This window comes from Megascapheus bottae, chromosome 10 (genome assembly GCF_031878675.1).
Source record: "Megascapheus bottae isolate mThoBot1 chromosome 10, mThoBot2.hap1, whole genome shotgun sequence".
NCBI lineage: Eukaryota > Metazoa > Chordata > Mammalia > Rodentia > Geomyidae > Megascapheus > Megascapheus bottae.
The window spans coordinates 6,344,059-6,367,192 of record NC_143518.1 but is presented as its reverse complement, the minus strand read 5'-3'; the positions used below and the strand labels follow the sequence as shown (position 1 = coordinate 6,367,192).

General features: G+C 38.8%; 1 protein-coding gene and 1 non-coding gene across 2 annotated transcripts in view; one reads left to right on the top strand and one right to left on the bottom strand.

Moving 5' to 3' along the window:
• Window positions 1-8,927: 8,927 nt before the first annotated feature.
• Window positions 8,928-9,031, top strand: LOC150057357 (U6 spliceosomal RNA). Its single transcript, XR_016536939.1, has one exon. It is a non-coding gene; the product is annotated as a U6 spliceosomal RNA (small nuclear RNA).
• Window positions 9,032-22,106: 13,075 nt separating this feature from the next.
• Window positions 22,107-23,134, bottom strand: part of Ccdc192 (coiled-coil domain containing 192) — a 63,854-nt gene continuing 62,826 nt past the window's right edge. Inside the window, exon 6 of the mRNA XM_090339990.1 lies at window positions 22,107-22,196. Coding sequence (XP_090196116.1) covers window positions 22,107-22,196 — 90 coding nt within the window. The remainder of the gene's footprint in view (window positions 22,197-23,134) is intronic.

Genomic DNA, 23,134 nt, shown 5'->3' with positions numbered 1-23,134 from the left:
AAAAAAAAAAAAAAGATTAACCAGTGTCTTCGTACAACTTAAACCAAATATTTCATGTTTCCTTTTTTGCCAGTCCCGAGGCTTGAACTCAGGGCCTGAGCACTGTCCTTGGGCATTCACAAGGCTAGAGCTCTACCACTTGAGACACAGCACCACTTCCAGCTAGTTCTACGGATGTGGTTCTGAGGAATCAAACCTGGGTCTTTGTGCAGGCTAGATAAGCACTCTACTATTAGGCCAAACTCCTGGCCTAAAGACCCAGGTTTGATTCCTGGCTTTCTTTGGGAGATTTGAACTTAGGTCCTTGAGTTTGCTCAGCTGGTACACTACCACTTGAAATGTGCCTCCAACCCTGCTTTTTGGTTATTTATGATATGAAGTCTCATATACTTTTGCCCAGGCTGGCCTTGATCTGTAATCCCCTGGATCTCAGCATCCTGAGTAGCTGGAAGTGCAGGCTTAAGCCATTTGGCACTCAATTTTTTAAAAACTCAAATCTACCTCAATATACAGCCTTTTATGTTCAGATTGTCTGCAATGATAATTCCATTTTCATTTCATCTGACTCCACACTTTTTATTTCCATAAAATTTAAACCAACAGAATAATTGGAAAAATAGTACCATGAACACAGGTATTCCATTAAGCCATTGTCCACCTTTTGCCCCATTTGCTTGCTCTTTCTCATTTATGTGCCAGACCATTTGGCCTGTTTGGATGAGCAACTTCAACAAGCATTACTAAGGATAATAACCTTCTTCTATATACACATCACACAGTCATCTCATTCAAGTGATTCAGATTGATACAAGAAGATTATCCAGAATGTTGTCCACACTTCAAAGTCCTCATTGGCTTCAGAAATAGCTCTTAGGGCTCTTTCTTGTCTTATGTACAGTTTTATGCATGACACTTTGTTGTCTTATTTGTATATATTTAGTTTTGTTTCAACTGGAGCACTCAGCCTTTTCTCTCTTCTTTTTTTTAAAATAATTCTTCCACTTTTAAAATTTATTTTTATTTTAGTGTTGGGATAATGTATAGAGGGGTTACAGTTACATTTGTCAGGTAGTGGGTGCATTTCTTTTTGAACCTTGATGCCCCTTCTCATGTTTTTTGTCCCTTTTTCCCTCCCCCGATCCCTTCCCAATCATCTTGTTTTCCCCCTTCCCGTCCCTCTTTCAAATAAATAAATTAATGCATATATAATATGCCAGGTAACAAAGTAATCACATAAGATTAACCATAAAGGGAAAGAAAAGAAATAACATAGTACTTTAAGAACTACAATCACAAAGATAAATGTCTTATTTCCACATCCTAGAGTTCATTTTGTTTAATCTTATCCTATATGACCTTATGTATCTAGGTTTTGAGTTATTGTGATCCTCTGCTAGGAGAGTCCTTGATGTGTACTAATTATTATAAATGAGGGAAACCATTGAGCCTACACTCCTTTATGGCTTGTATTCTACCAGTTAAGCCAGGGTCACCAGCCTGCCTTTTTGCTGGTCAATTGGAGATGAAGTCTTGTGGACTTTTTTCCTTGATCTGGACACAGACCTCAGTCCTCCAGATGTCAGCCTCCAGAGTGGGTAGAATTACAAGGGTGAACTACCAGGGCCCAACTCCTTTTGTTTTCTTTTTATAGCCTTGACACTTTTGAGAAGTTCAAGATAGTTCCCCTGCAGAACAGTAAAAATGCCTCTTCCATGTGTTTTATTTGACTATGACTAATCTTTGAAAACAATTTATGTTAATTTCTCAACTTCAAGTTGTAATATATTGTATATTATATGAATTTACATTGCAGGGCTAGGTTTGATTACAACACAGAGCTCTGGTAGATGAATATTTCTTTCTAGCTAACCCAAGTGTTTCTAGTTTTCATTTTATTATGGAACATCTTCTCTGAGTTCCCAGCCTTAGGCTTAAGCTCAATTCCACTTCTTTGCCCCTAGGGTCCTGAAGTCTATTTTCCTTCACCATGGTCCAGGCTTCCTTTGGGCCTTTTGGCATCAACTCCAACTTAGCGTTCTCCTTTTGAGACACTGTGTGTGTTAGAGAATTTCCTTTATTGGCTTCAAGCTGGGCTTTTTACAGGGCCGGGGGTAATTGATGCATTAACTTATTAGTCTAGTATGTACACAGCAGTTTGCAGTATCTCTTGAGTGGAATATTGCTTCTAAGAATTTTAGAAGCCATGGTGCACTGTTGTTGATGTATTATACCTTTCCTTGGAGTAGGCTAAAGAAATGACTTTTAAAATGTATATGACAAGGGCCAGGAATGTGGCCTAGAACTAGAGTGCATACCTAGCATGCACAAAGCCCTGGATTTGATTCATTGGTACTACATACTCAGAAAAAGCTGAAAGTGGTGCTGTGGCTCAAGTGGTAGAGAGCGATAGCCTTGAGAAAGCTCAAGGATAGTGCCCAGGCCCTGAGTTCAGGCCCCAAAACTGGCAAAAACAAACAAACAAACAAACAAACAAGATGGCTATGCCAAATCTTACATAATGAGTATTTCGACTAATTATTTAATATCCTACTTAATTGGGATATTTAACAAAGATAAATCTTCAGAAAAATGCAAGTGCCACTGATTTAGGAAGAAAGTCATAGATATGATAGTAGTCTGTAATCAATGGAATTATTTTACTATTAAGAATTTTACTTTTTTCATTTCCAAGATTTTGTTATTGCTGTTGTTGGTTGTGGAGCTTGAACCCAGGGCCTGGGTATTGTCCCTGAGTTCTTCAGCTCAAGGCCAACTCTCTACCACTTTGAACCACAGAGCCATTTCTGGTTTTCTGGTGGTTAATTGGACATGAGGATCTCATGAACTTTCTTGCTTAGGCTACTTTTGGACCGTATCCTCACATCTCAGCTTCAGTGCCACTTCTAATTTTCTAGTGGTTAAAAACAGAGATAAGAGTCTCACAGACTTTCTTGCCTGGGCTGGCTTTGAACCTTTGTCTTCTGATCGTATCCTCCTTAATTTCTAGGATTATAGGCATGAGCCACTGGTGCTGGGTAAGACATTGTTTTATTTGAGCTTATCCAACAAACTGTCAGTGGGATTTTAGAAAGTCCCCAAGGCTTATTTGCAGAAAAACATGAGCTATAGCTTGTACAAATTTAACAATAATATCACTCAGAATAAACTGTAAACAGCCCCGGAGGCTTGAACTCTTTGCCAAGCTGGCTAGGTGAGTTTCCACAAAACTCACATTAACAGATACTCAATTGTCATTTCCATGGGTTGCCCAAACAGGACTTTAAGCTCTTTCGGACCTTCTGTATTCAAGTAAACTAAAATTTTTACTTTTCTATCAAGAGGCATAGCTTGTTTTATCTAGGCTAGTTTTATCTGTGGATTTTAAGGTAAAACAGTTTTCTAAATCTCCTTCCTCTAAAACCTTGGTGAAACAAAGTCCCTATTAAGCGTAGATACTGATGTCTTAACCCTCAGTAAATTGGAATGTCACCACACTGGGACTTAAAATCTTTAGAGAGGTTCTTTAGATGAGAACTTTAGAGTGGGATCTGAATGATCTGACTGGTGGCCTATAAACAGCACACAGCAAGAAGTCTTCAGTCAAGAGAGTGGCTCAGGAGAATCCAAACCTATGATTGACCTTGAATGGCAAGCCTCTAGTAATGTGAGGAAACAAGTACATTTAAATTGTTTAACCTCATTCAGTATCTGTAGCATTTTGTTACTATTGTTCTGGCAGGCAAACACCTAAGATAAGGGTGTCCTACTCCTTTGGCTTTTTAGGATGGATTAGGATCTCACATTACAGCCTGCTTGAAGGAACAGTTTTCAGTCTGAGGAACAAATTTGGGAAGAACAAAGGGAAGGTAAGAAATATGAATTCCCTTTTTTATTTTTCATTCCAATTCACAATAAAAAGAATTTTTCTTTTTCATGAATCTCGTCAAGCCACCAGCCTGCTAAACATACTTGTGAAAGAACTCTGTCTTATGTCTGTGTGGTCTCTGGTAACCAGCTAGGCACCAAAGCTGGGAAAAGGATTGTTCTTGCTGTTGGTGTTACCTGTTCTCCCTCAAATAACCCAAAAGACAAAAGCATTGATTGGAAATTGGTAAGATGGTAAGTAAAGTAACTTTCATGACACTGGAAAAGAAAAACAGTATAGTACTGTACTTCTCTCCAAGCATCTAATTGTAAGAGCAAACACTTGAAGATATTGAAAATACTTGACATTTCATACAAATACATTCCTGTGATTGGTTTGCACCCAGCAACTTCTTTTGTTTGTCCCCTTCTCCCTTCTCTTTGATGTTAAAAAATAAACTCATTAGAAATTATAGCGCTATCTCAGAAGAAGTTTGAAAGACAAAGGTAGGAGATGGTTCTCTCTTTTGTTATATTGTGGAGGATATTTATAAAGTTAACTACCATAAAACAATTCTGGTGAAAATTTCCCTTTTGTTGGTTTGAATTAAAACTCTTAATCTTTTACTCATATTTCAGCTTTAGATCTGTATATACATATCTATCTATCTATCTATCTATCTATCTATCTATCTATCTATCTATCTATCTATCTATCTATCTCTATACATATTTGTTTGCTGGTCCTGGGGCTTGAGCTCAGGGCCTGGGCACTGTCTTTGAGCCTCCCTGTGCTCAAGACTAGTGCTCTACCACTTGAGCCACAGAATCATTTCCAGCTTTTTCTGAGTAATTTATGGGAGATATGAGTCTCATAGACTTTTCTGCACAGGCTGGCTTCGAATCTCCATTCTCGGATCTCAGCTCTTTGAGTAGCTAAGAATATAGGCATCAGTCACCAGCATCCAACTTTAGATTTATATTTTTCAACTTAACTTTGGATCAAGGTCACTGTCAATACCCAATAAGCAAATCGTAGTCAATGTCTTCAAAAATCAGACTAATGTTGCTTCCAACCTGCTACTCAGCAGCTTCCTCCCCATCATAAATAGAACCACTGTCCCCTCCCTACCCAAGCTCTCACAGCACCCTGGATTTTTCAGTCCTCTCTCTGGATCGCTCCTCCTTCCACCATCCCAAGCGTGTCTCCTCCTTTCTCCATACGCATATCCTTTGCCCAAGGGAAGCCACAATCAGCTCCCACTCAGGTTTCTGCAAAAGGTATTCTTAGAAATAGGTCTACCTCTCCATGATGCCCTTCTGCTATTTCTTTTCCCATTGTTTTTTGTTTTCTATTTTTTTTTTGTACTAGGGCTTAAACTCAGGGTCTCGGGTGTCAACACACTACCACTTCTGGCTTTTGGAGATAAAAGTCTCATGAACTTTTCTGCCCAGGCTCGTTCTAAACTGTGATCTTCAGGTCTTATTCATTTGAGTAGCTACAATTAAACTACTGACAACTAAATTACATGCCACTGACTCCTGGCATGATTGAGATTTCTAAAACATAAATCTGATTTTACATGTCACCATTCTGTTGCTACCAGCTTCTCTTAAACAGTCAAGAGGCTACCTCTTCAGTTGAATTTCTGGAAACCTGTTTTATGTTCTTTCTTGATGAACTGCATGTGATTTCCTTTGGTATGTTATTCTATCTCACCTTCACTACCAGGCATACTCCATGCCTTAAGGTACCTGTGCTATTGTGAAGCTTCCCCATCAATTCGGCACCAGGAATGGTTACGAAGAGGTGTATTTGCTGGGACTTAGTACTTAGAAATGAATGGTACTGGAAATGAATGATAACATGACTGAGTTGTCCACCAGTCTGGAAGTTTCATAAGGCAGAGGCTATCTTTAAAATACTCATCATTGGAAGTGTACAGAGCCTGATATCAAGCAGATGATTCTCAGGTGTTTGTTAAGTAAACAGAGCAGCAATTAGAAAACAAACTCATCCTATTCCTGATGGGTATCTACTATTGTCTTTTAGTTTCAATGTTACATTCATATAACAGGAATCTCAAATGTGCTTGAAAAATTGAGAGGTTCCATTAGATGAACCTTTCATTTCATTCTTTATAGAACTCTCAAGGGCAGGTCTCTGGCAGAAAGGAAAAGTGGTCCTGACTCCAGGTGGATCATAATGTTGGCTCATGAAGCCATTCCTATTACTTTATAATCGAGGAAATAATATGACTCACTATGCTTCTCAAATGCAATCTCACTTTCCAAGTAGTTTCTAATTACTCAAGAATTCTAGCCCTTTAAAGTATGGTGAGCGAAGGGTGCATTGAATTTCTTGAAAGACATGTGGTGGATGTTGAAAAAATGAATCAAGGGATCAAACCCACAAATACTTTTTTTGTTTGTTATGACCAAAATATTTTTTATTTTAAAATAAGATCAGTTTCTTTAACTTAAAAATACATGTACTATATTCACATGATTCAAAAAATTAAATAAAGCAAAGTTGGAGTGAAACATGTTTTTCCTGCTACTCCTATGATCATGGTTTAGTTCTTTTATCTCCCAAGGATGAGAGGTATGACTATTCAAGATAATCAATGTGCTTTCTCAGAGCTCATTTTTGTGGTAGAGGCAAGCACAGCACAATTGTCTATTTTCCTCTTTTTACATTCATAATGTGGGAATATAGATTTTGTGTAGCATGTTTTTTATTTTTCATTTACATATTTAGAGTTCTATTTCCATTGAAACCCATAAATTCTTATCAAAATAATGGATGGGAAGTGGCCAGCCTTGGTCAAAGATTTTACCCAGAGAAAATCTAGACATAGGTACACCTCGTGATTTTCTGTCCAGAAACATTTGAGAGTGCTCCAGAGGAGTAGGGAATTACCATTAGACAAAAAGATGACAGTGGAGGCAAGACTTCCTTTCTTGCTTTGCCATTTATCTGTTGGGTCTGTGTTTCAGGACAGCTCCTACCTGGTGCACAGCTGTGTCGAGCACAGAAGACCATTACTGATTATCAGCAGCACAAGGAGTTCTTCTACAGACCACACCTTATTCTTTTTATACTGATTAAATATTTAAGAACATGGAGGTTCTGAATTGAAAAACACTGTACAGTGTAAAACATGCCAATCTAAATCAAAAGATCTTTAAAATGTCAGACTACTCTAAGACTTTTGGCTAATCATTTACCATAGGAGTGTTAAGAAAAAATAAACTGGTTTTCTAAACTTGTTAGCACTTTTTGCTTTCAAAGGTTCATTTCCAAAGGACTGCATGGATCTAATATGTGAACCCATGAAGAAGAGCTCCAATGAGAATGCATGATATCTGCACTCTGAGGTGGCTTTCACATCAAACACCTTGACAGACCAAGTGAGTGTGTGGTGCCTGCACAGAATCTTGTACTCATTTTTGCTTTTATCTTCCTTCTAGAAGAAATGAAGCACAAGTTGGAATTCTGAAAGGGGTTATTTGGGAATTGTTCTGGCTTTGAGGAATTTCTTACATTAGAGAGCCTGCCCAGCCCTATTTGTCTCTATCACCCCTGGCCCAAGAAAAACCTATCAGCCATGATAAAAATTAATCCACAACAGTAATAATAGTTTACTTAATATTTCCACATTGATTTATATATATACACACACAATAAATTTTATTTATCTATTATACAGAATGCTATTGTACCATTTGTGAGGAAATGGAAATGCTTAGTAACAAATTATTATTATTTTTCATTGGTGTGGAAATTCCCATGTTCCTTTTATTCTTTTAAAAGTTTCAGGGCTGGGAATAAAGGTAGAGTGCTTGGCTAGCATGCATGAAGCCATGGGCTCGATTCTTCAGATACTACATAAACAGAAAAAGCTAGAAGTGGTGCTATGGCTCAAGTGGTAGAGTGCTAGCCTTGAGCAGAAGCAGTTCAAGGACAGTGCTCAGGCCCTGAGTTTAAGCCCCAGGACTATAAGAAACAAAAATTTAAGATTAGGATTTTCAGATTCAGCATGCTCACCCTGAATAGCCCCAGGACTACAACAACAACAGCAAAAGAAAAAAAAAGTCATCATCTTAAGCCCCTAGCCTTCCCCTCTTCCCCTTTCCCTATCTATGTCTCCCATTCTGTCTTGGCCAGAAACCGGACGCTGTTTTCTTTTTTTTCATATATTTTTATTGTAATTAATAGAAGGGTTACATTATATTCACCAGATAGAAGGTGCATTACTTCACATACATTGATACCCTTTCTCATGTCTTGGTCCCCATTTCCCTCCCCGTACCCCCACCCCTCATCTTATTTTCCTCCCTTCCCTAATCAACTTCAAATAACCAAATACGCATATACACAATATATCAGATAAATAGGTGAAATACTGTAACAATATGAGATAACGAAGGGACAGCAAAAGAGATGAAAGATAACATAGAACATTAAGGACACCAATCACTTGTTATATGGCCTTTGTGTCTATATCCTGGAGGTCCTTTCATTTAGCATCTTTCTATATGGCCTTATGTCTCTAGGTTTTGTTCTATTGTAAAACTCTGCTAGGAGAGCCCAAGGTTTCTACTGATTATGACAAATGAGGGAAACCATTGAGCATATGTTCCTTTGAGTCTGGCTTACTGCACTTAATATGATTTTTTTCTAAGTCTTTCCATTTCCTTATAAATGGGGTGATGTTGTTCTTTCTGACAGCAGCATAGACTGGTAACAAATTATTAAGGGAAGTAAGCCATGTTTTTCCTTGTAAGTAGAAGCCAGAATTATCCAATAAGCGTGAGTGGTAGGCAACTAGTCACAAATGTATTAACTGATACCACATTGATTTTTTTCATATTTGAAAATCAGTATAAGGGTCTTAATATTATGTATATATTTTAATAAGGAAGGGAGGAAATCAAGATGAGCGGGGGGGGGGAAGGGAAATGGGGACCATGTCATGAGAAAGGGTATCAATGTTTGTGAAGTATCTGGTGAATATAATGTAACCTTTCTATTAATTACAATAAAAAATCTAAATAAAGTGCTCGCTTCAGCAGCACATATACTAAAATTGGAACGATACACAGATTAGCATGGCCCCTGCGCAAGGATGGCACGCAAATTCATGAAGCGTTCCATATTTTTTTCTCTGGACGTGGAGAAGGCATTTGACAAAATACAACATCCATTCATGTTGAAAGCACTAGGAAAAAATAGGAATAAGAGGTACATTCCTCAAAATAGTGAAAGCCATATATGAAAAACCTACAGCCAGTATTATACTAAATGGTGAAAGACTGGAACCATACACCTTAAAATCAGGAACTAGACAGGGATGCCCACTCTCTCCACTTCTCTTCAATATAGTGCTGGAACCCTTAGCCAGAGCAATAAGGCAAGAAAAGGACATCAAAGGGATCCACATAGGGAAAGAAGAAATTAAACTATCCCTATTCACAGATGACATAATTCTCTACTTGACTGACCCAACAAACTCCACTCCCAAACTTCTAGAATTAATAAACCACTTTAGCAAAGTGGCAGGATACAAAATCAACCTTCAGAAGTCAGTAGCCTTCTTGTACACTAACAATACACAAACAGAAGGCCAAATCAAGAATGATCCCATTCGCAATAGCCTCCAAAAGAATAAAATACTTAGGAATATACTTAACCAAAGACGTAAAGGAATTATTCAATGAAAACTATAAAAGCCTAATGAAAGAAATTAAAGAGGACACTAGGAAATGGAAAGACATCCCATGCTCATGGCTAGAGAGAACCAACATAATGAAAATGGCTATACTGCCAAAATTGATATACAAATTCAATGCAATCCCCATCAAAATCCCAAAGACATTCTTTACAGAAATAGAAGATATAATCCAAAGATTCATATCGAACAAGAAAAGACCTAGAGTAGCCAAAACAATTCTAGGCAAAAAGAGCAATGCTGGTGGTATTACAATACCAGACTTCAAACTCTACTATAGAGCCATAATAACAAAAACTGCTTTGTATTGGCACAAAAACAGACCAGAAGATCAGTGGAATAGAAGACCCAGAAATAGAACCACATACCTATACGCAACTTGTATTTGACAAAGAAGCCAAAGATATACAATGGAACAAACACAGTCTATTCAATTATTGGTGCTGGCAAAACTGGGCAGCCACATGCAGAAAACTAAAAATTGACCCTAGCCTTTCGCCATGCACAAGCATTAACTCAAAGTGGATCAAAGACCTCAACGTCAGATCGGAAACCGTGAAGCTGCTACATGATAAAGTAGGAGAGACACTGGAGCTCGTAGGCACAGGCAAAAGATTCCTGAACAGAATCCCAGGGTCACAACAGATTGGAGAGAGACTCGATAAATGGGACTATCTAAAAATAAAAAGTTTCTGTACAGATAAAAACATAGTTGCAAAAGTAGAGAGACAGCCAACCAACTGGGAAAAGATATTCACCAACAATACATCTGACAAATGCTTAATAGCCAGTATCTACAGGGAACTCAAGAAACGAATCCCCCGAAAACCCAATAAACCATTCACTAAATGGGCAAGGGAATGAAAGAGAGACTTATCAGAAGAAGAGACTAAAATGGCAGAAAAGCATATGAGAAAATGTTCATCATCTATGGTCATAAAGGAAATGCAAATAAAAACAACCCTAAGATACCACCTTACCCCAACAAGAATGGCCAAGATTTTGAAATCAGACAATGACAGTTGCTGGTGGGGTTGTGGAGAAAAAGGAACCCTACTACACTGCTGGTGGGATTGTAAGCTAGTTCAGCCACTCTGGAAAGCAGTGTGGAGGTTTCTTAAAGAACTGAAAATAGACCTTCCCTACTATCCCGCCATACCTCTTCTGGGCATCTACCCTGAACATCATTACCCAGGATATTATAAGGACACCTGCTCAGCTATGTTCATCTCTGCACTATTCACAATAGCCAGGCAATGGAAACAATCCAGATGCCCTACTGCAGATGAATGGATACAGAAAACATGGTATATATACACAATGGAATTCTACATAGCCAACAGACAAGATAAAATAATGGCATTCGCAGGGAAGTGGAAGAATCTAGAGCAAATCATGTTGAGTGAGACAAGTCAAGACCTAAGGAACAAAAGGCACATGGTATCCTTAATATGTGGCTATTAAATCCAAAGACTACAAGAGCAAGGACTCAATAACTGCATACCCAAAGCTATGGACATGGTAATGGAAATATAAACATACCTATGTAGACATAAAAACCTATGACTCTATAGACATAATGTTTTATTTCATAAATTAATATGTTTCTGTGACATACAAACCCTTAGCGTAATTTTGATTAAGTTCTAAATACTAAGTCCCAGTGATTGTAAATAGAGATTCCCTCCTTGAACACTTGTTTGTTAAACTTGTCATTTAAAATATGATGTAAAAATCAACGTTAATAAATTATTTAATAAAAAATTGAAATAAAAAAGCATAGAAATAAAATATGCTTTTGGTTTGGTTAGCTACTTCCTTTTTTTTTTTTTGAGATATAGTCTGGTTTATGTACTCCACGCTGGCCTGGAACTCACAATCTATTTCAGCTTCTCAAGTTCTGGGATTACAGGTATGCTTCAGTTTTTTAAATTTCTCTTCTAAAGTTGTCACAAAGACATCAGAAAATTAAAGTTAAAGAAATATGAAGTATGTTCTTTATTCTGTTCTTCAGTAAAAGAGACTTTTAATTTTGCCAGTCCTGGAGCTTGAATTCAGGACTTGAGCACTGATCTTGGGTGTCTCAAGGTGAGAGCTCTACCACTTGAACCACAGCGCCACTTCCAGGTTTTCTGGTGGTTAATTGAAGCTAAACGTCTCACAGACTTTCATGCCCAGGCTGGCTTTGAACGATGATCATCAGATTTCAGCCTCCAGAGTAGGTAGGATTAAAGGCATGAGCCACTGGTGCCATGAATGTGACTTCCAACCAATATGACTTCTTTTCTGACCCATGTCTTTGAGTTGTTTCTCTGATGTTGTTTGTGGGTGCCTTGGTGCATATTAACTACAACTTGGGGGTGGGTTTTAATAGGTAAAGATATTGGTGAATGTTTTCAATGACTTTCCAAGTCATCTATTCCTAGTCAATCTTCCACAAGACTCTCCATGAAAACGCTTGCAGAAAATATCTCATTTTCCTTTTCTGAGGACATAGGAAGCTATTCCCAGAGCCTGACAGTCCTGCTATGGTTTGCCCATCTGGGTGTCTAGATTGTCATGGATTTGAACAAGAATCAAATTTTTCCACTCCCATATGAAAAAGTTGCTCATGAAAAGTTTTGATTCTTTTGAAACAAGATTTTGTGGGGGGACTGGAAAAGATTTAGGCAGCCATATCACCACATTAATCCAAGCAGGTAGTGAAAATAGCAGCCCTGTGGCTTCCTGCTCATCAGGTCTCTGTCTCTTGGGTAGTTAGAATTACAGGTGTGAGCTACCCATGCCAGGCTGCAATGAGTTTTTCACTAGACTCTCTCTTCATCTTAATTAGCAAGGCAAGGTCTGCACTGAATAATCTCCCACATCCGCACAGCTGCATTTTTGTTCTTCGTTCTGTGAAATTCCACATGAAAAGGAAAAGCTCCATTAAGTAAAAGATTTGCAGTGTTTTGAAAACATTCAAACAAAACCTGTTGAATTATATGAGCCCTTCAGGAGGAGAGATTTAAGGATGGGAGTTTTAAATAATTTTTTTTCCACATTATTTCAACCATCCTGTTTCCTTGCTGAACATTGCTTGTTGCTTTTATAAATAATATTTCCTCCAGCTGGCACATTTCAGCAGGAACCATTCAAATGAATTTCATGGGACATTGAGTAATTCCGGTACCTTTCTCAATCACAACTAAAGGTTATATTATTCCCTCTATCATTTCTCTTTCCTTTCTGTTGGCTGGGAAAGAAGTTGATATGATTGCTAATGTTTCAAGGAAAAGCACAGCTGCAATTTCTTTCTTTTCTTTTTTTTTTGTCTTAGGTAAAAGCAAGTCTTTTAACCTTGGTTATGTCCTTGAAGACGGGTTCTTTTAGGCATTTAACTATCATTTCCTGAAGGGTGAGGGGCAAGAATGAAGGCGTTTAGTCCTTCCTTCAGTTTGCTCATGTTTCTTTCCAGAGCAGCTGTACGACTGAGGTCTACACATAGCTATTGGCATCCTGGCTGGCCTGAAGTACTGGGTGACAACCCAAGGACTGGGTGGCATGATTTCTATTACAGGGGGGACATTGGTCAGGTGGTAACTTAAGGTCAAATCAATAATGACTCTTTTGTATCTGAGCACAGTTGGAACAAAAAGCCTTTCATCCATTTTAATAAAATTAGGAATCATGGTCCTAGAGAGGTAACAGGGAGTATCTTATGACTTTGTTGGAACATAAAAGGATTTATAAGGTCACAATGGGAATACATCTTTTTTTTTTTTTTTAATTCATCATGAGGCTTGAACTCAGGGCCTGGGCTGTGTCCCTGACCTCTTTTTGCTCAAGGCAAGCACTTTATCACTTTAAGCCTCAGTTCCACTTCCAGCTTTATGGTGGTTAATTGGATCTAAGACTCTCATGAATTTTCCTGCCCTGGCTGGGATTTGAGTGGTGATCTCAGATCGCAGTTTCCCGGGAAGCTCAGTTGATGGGTGTGAGCCACCAGTGTCTGATGGTGGTATTGGGGGAGGGAGAACTCTTTTTATAAGGATGACAATCAGGTAAGTTTTCAATGACTTTTTAGAAGTAAGGTAGTGACTCCAACACTTGAAAATACCAACGCATTTGCTTGCATAGGAGAAAATTACCCTCCAGCTTACCAGTGTTTTGCCTATATGGAGAAGAAAAGGCAGCTCACTAGTAAAAATAACCTTCAGCCAAAAAAAAAAATCAGTGGAGTAAAGAGAAGAATCGGCAAGGACTTATTAAAATGTGATGATCAATAATGCGGCGTAAGAGACTTCAATATCATCCCAAGGGCAAACGGATTAACCTGGCATTCAGTAATCAAAAGCAGAAGTGTTCTTTCAGATCATAGACAAAGCAGATGGCAGAGGAGAGAGACATGAGTATCAACAGCCTCAGGCTCTGTCAACATCAGCTGTGCCCACAGACTTGAAATGATGGACTTTACCCACACCGAGTGTGGGAGAGACACCTGTACAAGGAGATTACTGTCACCAGACTGTTGTTAGTAAGCATTTGGACAAGTCAACAAAGCACCCCGAAAGACACCTCAGCGAAGGGCCAGGTTTGTCTGACCACTCTCAACAAATGGGAGCTGATAGGTACAGTTATTGTCCTTGGATCATGGTCTGGAACGCTGTTGGATATAGGTCACTGTTTGAGGAGCCTTGAGAAGACAATGGTTCAATTCCTGGCATCAAAAGGACTATCTACTCTTACACAGGCATAGTCTAACCCTAAAGGCAGCTTTATTCCCTTGCCCCAGGGGCCATATGAGTTTTGGTACAGCTTGGATGTAGTATCTCCTGCTGAAGGGTCATTTTATCTGCTGTGCTTCGGAAGTCTTCACCTGTAGAGAACTGCACTTTGACTGCAAGCTTCTGGCCTCCGTCCTTCCTGGAGCTGCTAGAGGATGTGTCCAGAGCTCTCTGCATACCAAGAAATGAGCTTCCCAGTGGGGTTTTCCTAATTACTCTTACAAAAAAGCCTCTGACTGGGCTCTGGTGGCTCAGGCTGGTAAACCTAGCGACTCAGGAGGCTGAGATCTGAGAATCACAGTTCAAGCCCAGGCAGGAAGGTCCTGGAGACTCATCTCCAATTAACCAGAAAAAAACTACAAGAGGAGCTGTAGTTCAAGTGGTAGACTGCTAGCCTTGAGCAAAAAGCTCAGTGTCCAGGCTGTGAGTTCAAGCCCAACAATAGACCTAATAATAATAGTAATAAGCATTTTGCCTTTGTCTAAAACCTCCAGCCTATTTCCTACTCTTTTTTACTTTGTAGCCCCGTTCACTATGTGATGTTATCTATCTGTCTGTCTGTCTGTCTATCTCTGTGTATATATGTATATGTGTGTATATATATGCAAGTTTATTTGCTTATTGTCTTTTTTTACCCCACCAAAGTGTAAGTTGCACAAGGGCAGAAGTTCTGTGTATGTTCTTGCTCCTGTAGCCCACCATAGACATCCCATAGCTATCAGAGAAGTTAAGCAAAGTATTGACAAATTAATGCATACAGCTTTAAGAATTATTTGCCAGTCCTGGGTCTTAAACTCAGGGCCTGAGCAGTCTCTGTGAGTTTTTTTTTTTCAAGGATAGTGCTCTACTGCTTTAGCCACAGCAACACTTCCAGCTTTTTCTGTGTATATGATACTGAGGAGACATTGAACCCACAGCTTCATGCATGCTAGACAAGCACTTTACCACTAGGGTACAATTCCAGCCCTAAGGAAATTCTTCAGCCCTTTTCAAATGTGCTCAATCTCTTTGGACCCACAGCCATCTTAGAGTTTAAGGGGATAGACAGGCAAACCCAAGAGGATGCCATTTTCAGGGTTTTCTTAAGCAGAATCCTTATAATCCTTGTGTGCTGTCTCTGGAGTCTCCACAGGACGTTCCTATTGCTTAGGGAGGAAAAGAATCAGGAAATTTGATTTTAAAAAGTTCTGTGGCCTAAGAAAATATCAGTTTAAAAGATGTTGACTCATCTCCAAATTCTAACTTTTAATAGATTTTTCCTTTACTGTCCCTTGTTTTACCTTTTCCAAATCAAGGTCGCCCCTAGAACTATGAGATGTTCTGTTATCTTCACAGTTAAGTTAAATGAGAACTTCACACCTGACTGGGGTTTATTTTAGTCACAGTCAGTAGCTCTTCATCTTCAGGGCTTCAGGCAGGCATTATTCCCCCAGAACTTAGAGAATCTTAGAAACATGGGTTCTCCAAGTTTCTACCAAAGTTGGATCAAGGCAGCGGGCTGGGAAGACTTTCTTGATTTCCTGAACTGGAAGCTGGCCTCCTGCTGAATTTCCCCCCAACCCTGTTCACTCCATGGAGTCTCCACATTTGTCACTGTTGGCAACATAGCCTCTCTCCTTGGCAGCTTGGAACTAACACAGGCTGATTAGCAAAACTACTTGTTGGGATCCATTTCATCTAACACTGGTAAGGTTAAGTGATCCAGGATGGAAGAAACTATTTGAACATTCGGACTTCTCTCTCCCATCATAAGCTGAATTCTAAACATTTATGAAGTCATCACTAGCCCTTAGTCACTTAATCACTCAACATTACTCTGAGCTATTTGATTTCCTGACATTATGTGTGTGTACATGTATACCGCATATATGTTGTGGAGATAGAAAGATACAAAAGGATAATTAAATATGAAATAATCAGATGGGGACCAGAGGATGTGGGAAGATGAGAAACCATGCCTAAAACTTGAGACCTTTTTCAGTTTTAAAGTATATTTGTTTAATATTTATGGTTTATCCTTTATATAAACCACTTGTTTATGATTTGTAAATAAAGTTATAAATATGTTTCTGAGTAATTGAAAGAGGAAAATGTGGTAATATATTTTTGGAAAGTGATACAAGTAGAAAAATCATAGTTTTTAGTAAAAGCAACCAAAAAGAAACACATGTACTTAGGTAGTTTTTTTCTGTTAAAAACTATAAAAATTGCAGATTACTAACATAAGGACTGACAGAACAAGGGAAAATATTTTTAAATTCATATGCTTGTATGTTATTAACTTTTAAGACTAATCCTGCTTTGTTATATTTTTGGAATTGCAGAGCCAACTCTGAGCAAAATGGTTTTGAAGATAAAGTATTTAGAAATGTCATGTGAATAAAATATTGTAGGTGTATATGAAAAATTAGCTTCATTCATCTCTTCTTACAAAAGTCAGCATTATCTGCTCACAATGGAAATATATGAAAATAACACAAGTTAAAGATTATATAGATGTAAAGTAAAATATTACATGAATGTGTTTGTGTGTGTATCTGCTTGGAAACACTGAACTCTGAACAAGCAAATATGGATGAAGATGGTTGAGAGAATGGAAATGGCTGTCTAAGCCCAAGTACTGAATGGACAATGGACTATTCATCTGTGCTGGGCACAGGAGCTTTAGTATGCTGCCTATTCTAAGTCCAACAGTCCTCTAGCATTGAAATGGCTGTTGAATCTTCCTGTAAATTATTTTAAGGCGATTATGGAAGCAAAACAAGGCAAGACTTACAGTTAATGTCATATTGTTACTGTAGCTGACTTTGTTACCTGGCATATTGTATATATGTTTGTCTATTTGAAATAGGAAAGGGAAGGGGGGAAAACAAGATGATTGGGAGGGGGTAGAGGAAGGGAAATGGGGACAAAAACCTGAGGAGGGGTATCAATGTGTGAGAAGTAATGCACCTACTACCTGGCAAATGTAACTATAACCCCCTATACAATTACCCCGACAATAAAAATTTAGAAAAAAGAAAATAAATTTTGAAAAATAGTGAAGAATCTAAAATGAATTACCTTGATAGGCTGCAGATGAAAAAGGCACTTGCAGTACCTCAAGGAAATGCATCATTTTGTTGTGTGATTAATACCTGTTGGTGATACTGGAATCTGCTTATTTGACCCAGGCTAGCAAACACTGGCATTACCAGGCTTGAGTCCACATAGTAAAAGAGTGAAAGCCAAAGTGAATTCTTGAAGACTGCATGGATCACTAGCAACTTTCACTAACCTGAGATAATCAGCACTGATAATACATAAAATTCACCACTGATAATACATAAAAATATCACCACAAAAAAACAAGGCAAGAATAAACATCCATGTGAATATAGATACACATATGTATTGCATATATATATATATATTTATACACATATAATATGCAATAACCAGCACTTGTCCACAGAGTCTTGTCCCAAGTCTCCCATGTATATGCATTTGTATAATTTATACATAAATATAAATTACATATTATATAGAGAGATATATATTTGCCAGTACTGGGGCTTGAACTCAGGGCCTGGGCACTGTCCTTGGACACATTTGTTCAAGGCTAGTGCTCTGTCACTTGAGCCACAGCACCACTTTCAGATTTTTCTGAGTATATGGTACAGAAAAATTGAACCCAGGGTTTTGTGCATGCTAGGCAAGCACTCTACCACTAGGCTACACTCCTGGCCCCAAATATGTTTTATATATAAATTCTATATAATATATAAGTTACATAGATTGAACATAAATAATATGCTTTATATTTATAAATATACTGCTTATATAATGTTTTTTCCCATTTAGGCATGATTGAAACTTCTGATAAAGTTTAATAGGTAAATTAGGTACTGTAAGAGATAAGCAAAAATAACTTACAATAAAATAGAACAACTATGACACCTCTTACATTACAAGTTGGGTGAATGGCATTGTTCTGTATTGTACTGCTCTACCCTCCTTGCATGCCATGAGGTTATACTTGGCCCACATGGCAACATGAGTGACATAAGGAATGAGACATAGCATTAGGTTACTAGAGAGGGGTTAGCACTACCACACAGTGGCAATCATCCATTACCTGAGAGGATGGCTATGTGACTAGTAGGCAGATGACAGCATGAAGATGCTAGACATAGGACTGATTTGCATTCCAGGCAGGATGGAGTGAGGCAGTGGGTAAGAGTTCACCATAACACTCAGAACAGTGTGCAATTTAAACATAGGAATTGCTTACTTCTGATATCTTCAATTTAATATTTTCAGGCCATGGATAACTTGGAATGTGAAACTGCAAATAAGAGCTAAGCCAACACATACATTTAACAGAAGAGACCTCTTAAAAGACGCCCTCGGATGCTCTGACTCCTATGTTGACTTTCACTGAGGTTTTCTATGTTTGCCAGCATGTAAGATTCTTCCAGTTCACATTTTTAAATTTTTATGGTTGAAGCAACCACAGATCCAATAAAAGTGAGTGTATATTATCATATCACTCAGTGGCTTCACCACATTGGGTAAAGACAATCTCCCTAAAACTCAAATATTCTTGCAGAAATAATACAGACTGTTGACTCTACCTGGAAACCACCTGTTTGTGTCTCCGGTCAATTGATTGTAAAGATAATAAAGATAGTAAGAGTACAGGAAGAGGAACACAAAGCAGTCAATTAAAATAATGAGGTGGTAACTAGCCAACTTCTAAAGTTCTTTCAGGGATAAGAAAGAAACAGGCCTCTATAGCTCTATAATGATATTTATTGTTGGATAACTTCCCAGTCTTTGCTTATGTGGTGTCCTTCCAGCCTCCAGTAGTTACTTAGTTTAGGAAAAATAGCGTATGTTTACCTGAGACCTTGAGCTCAGGCACTTCTGGGGTGGATAAGATTGGTATGAAAAGGATACATCTGAAACTGCGAAACAAATAATGAACTCTAGGATTCATCATAGCAGCTAACACCCTCACCAGGAAAGCCAGCACTGCTAAATTTTCTTTTATGGTGATTGCATATTACAGGGCACTTTATTGTTACCTGTCTTCAAAGGAAAGGAAAGAGCAAGGAAACACCCTGAGCCGCTATCCAGTGAGCTCAAGCTGGTTTCCAGGGAAACTTCATTGACTGTGCCCAGCTAGGGAATGGATGATATGTCTTTTGGAATTCTACTTCACAGTTCTTTGCTCTGGCTAACATTCAGGTTCTTTCTTTCACCTGTCCTTCGTCCATTTCACTCTTACCTCTGTCTTCCCCTGGACAATCCCTCTCCATTGATAAACCTTGAGCTCCATATGGCTGGAGGCTTCCCTGAACAGCCTCATCCTCTGACTTGGGTTAGGAATGGTTCCTCTGAGTTCCCATGGTAACTTTTGACGACTGCCATCATACCACTGAGCATAATGTATGGTACATCACTCACATTTGGCTCATCTCTTCCCTCTAGCTATAGCTCGAAATGTCACTTAAATATTAAAATGATTAGAGGAAAACAATTTAAATCTTATCATTGAAATCATGATTTAGAAGTTCAGCTAGAGCCCAGGACTCATTATTTTTAAAGATTCTTACTGGATGCCAATGCAACTGAGGGCAAGGATTGTACTAAATGATAAACTTTTAGAAGGGTCTTTAGTATATTGACTCAATGCAAAAGCCTAGCTGTTGCTGAGATGCTGCTCAATGAAAGAATTAATGCAATTTAGAATAGCAGTGGAAAAATTCAGGAATTTATTGGAGTTTTTCTTTTCTTTTTACTATACTGAGATATATTATGCACTTTTAAATTAAATGAGCAATGTGATGATTTTTTTATTATACTTACAAGGTTTTCCACCTGTCACTATTATATCATTCCAGAACACTTGTGTAATTTCCATCTTGTAATCACCATTAAAATAAAGAAATGCCTACCAGTTAGCAGTGAGATCTCACCTACCCTGAACTACAGGAGAGCATGAATAAATGATCTACTTAATTGATGGACTTAAATTTTCATCAGTGTTGTAGCATAAACTAGAATTTTATTGTTTTCTGCCAGTAGTGGGGTTTGAGTTCAGGCCTTACCATTTTAGCCATGTCCTAACCCTTTTTGCTTTTGCTATTTTTCAGTCATTAGAATTACCTGTACCTAGCTGGGCACAGTGGCTCATACCTGTAATCCCAGCTAATCAGGAGGCTGAGATCTGAGGATCACGGTTCAAAGCCAGCCGGGACACTAAAAAACATGAGACTCTTATCTCCAATTAACCACTAGAAAATGGGAAGTGGGGCTGTGGCTCAAGGAGTAGGGTAGTAGCCTTGAGCTGAAGAGCTCAGGGATAGCGTCCAGGCCCAGAGTTCAAGCCCCACGACCACCAAACCAAACCAAACCAAACCGAAACAAAACAATAACCTGTATCTTATCTTGGCTTGCTTATTGAAGTGGGATCTCTGTGCTGGTTGTGAGTTGTGATCCTCCTATTCTCTGCCTCCTGAATTCTCAGATATCCGGGATTACTGGCAAGAGTCACAGTAGTCAGCCAAGCTTGCTTCCTTCCTTCCTTCCTTCCTTCCTTCCTTCCTTCCTTCCTTCCTTCCTTCCTTCCTATCTTCCTTCCTTCCCTCCCTCCCTCCCTCCCTCCCTCCCTCTCTTCATCCCTCATGCTTCAATATTGTTGTCCAGGCTATCCCAACTTCTAAGCTCAAATGACTTTCCTGCCTCAACATATGGAGGAGGTGGAACTATACAAATACACAAATTTCAAATAATGTCACTATGAAGATTTTTTGCGCAAGTGTTTGTACAAGATATGTTTGATTCTCTGAATTGCTCTGATAGGTCATAGCAAAACTCTTCTACCTTTGCTGTAAACAGTCTTCTCAGACATTTCTGAGACTCACTGAAGTTGAAAGCCTCCAAGGCTCTGTACTGTGACTCCAGCTACTTCCACCAGTTGTGTATGAGTAATAGGTGCAAAAGAAAACCTGGCATGTCATTCCATCATGACATGGCTTCATAAATACCAAGGTAACAGGATAAATAACTAGCAATATCATATTATTGCTATTTTGACTGATTTAAATGCAGATAGAGAAAAAAAGTTTTGTTTTTAAGGAAAACTAGGTGGATCATTACGAGCTCTGACACTTAGTCTACATTTGAGCTTGCCTCGATTTTCTGTTTTCGGAGCACTAGGATTTTATTAGATTAGCCATTCTCAGGAGCTTGAATTTGGACTGGACATATGCAATGGAAACTCTCCATTCTTTTGGCCAGTTAATCATTTTTGGACACTTTCCCTAAGCTTAGGAGTTTCCTCACCTTTGGGACTTCCTCTTCTCCAAGTAGATCCTAATTCACTTGCTGGCTCCTGCATGGCCAGTGCAAGCTTATGGTGCCACACTAAGCCTTCCGAGCAGTCAGAGGCATCCAGGTCTGAATGCAGAATTGCTGTGCCCATGCCACTCACAGGAGAAATGACCGATTTGGAAGCAGAGGGTCTGAGGCAGTGGAAGTATCCATGTTTTGGATTGCAACTACCAGTTGGCATCAGAGAGCAGCAGGAGGCTCTGCTCGGAAACCATGCTGTGGTTCCACCCTTGTGCCCAGTTTCCATCCCCAGGTCTGGCCTTCCGTTTTCCCACAGAGCCCAGGTGTTAACTGCGGCCTTGAATTAACCCCATTCTGCTTCTGCCAAATGAGAACAAGACAAAGACCACAGAATTCTGCCTTAGAGGCCCACTGATTCTGAGTTTAGTACATACACATGTCTCAAATTTGCAGATTGGGTTGAGGGCTTTGGAAAATGGTCGTCACCCTCCTTCACAGAAAAAAAAAAAGGATAATTTGTCAAATACTTTTTATACTTTTAAAAATACTTTTAAGTTTAAGAAGTTTCATGAATGCAACCTGAACCTTTTGTGATATTTATCCACACACTGGTGCATGGATTTCTAAGGTGCTCTTTCCAGAACACTAACTCTGAATCACAGTTCCTCTGCCAACTCCACCAGGTTCTTAGTTTCCATGGTTTGCTTCTATTTCTTAACAACCTTCTTACTCCCTTGCTTTTCTCAAACATATATAGATACATAACAGCAGTTTTAAAATACATTATCTAGTAGCATTATCTAAGCATCAGTCATGGATGGAAGTTCTTGAGGCAAAAGATGCTTCTGTGAATTGTACTTTATATATGGTATATATTTACTATTAAATATTTAATAGTACCAGATCAGGTACATATGATTTAGAAAAAAATCTGTTTTATGCCTTATTTTTGAAAGGCTCCTTACAGTCTAGTGGACAATCTGTTTTTATTTTTGTTGTTGTTGAGGTTGTTTTATTTGGTTTTTATGCCAGTATGGGGGCTTTAGCTAAAGAAGCTATCCCTGAGCTATAGACTGGTGCTCTATAACTGGAGCCACAGTTCTCCTTCTGAATTTTGGGTGGTTAATTGGAGATGAGTCTCATGAACTTTCCTGTCATCCCCAGGTCTCAGCTTCTTGAGTGGCTAGGATTACAGGTGTGAGCTACTGCCGCCTGGCCTTGTAACTGGCTGATGTGGGTACTCTTAAGAGGAGGCTGTTTCTGTAATATTGAAGATCCTGTGAATGTATAGATATTCTGGAAAAACTCATTAGGTTCCTCTGTGCCACCCCAGTACCAGACAGAATACTGCTTAAACCTAGCCTCAAGCCACAGGCCTTGAGTGTCCTTGAGCCACACACAGGAATGAAATCCGGGAGGAGAGAGAGC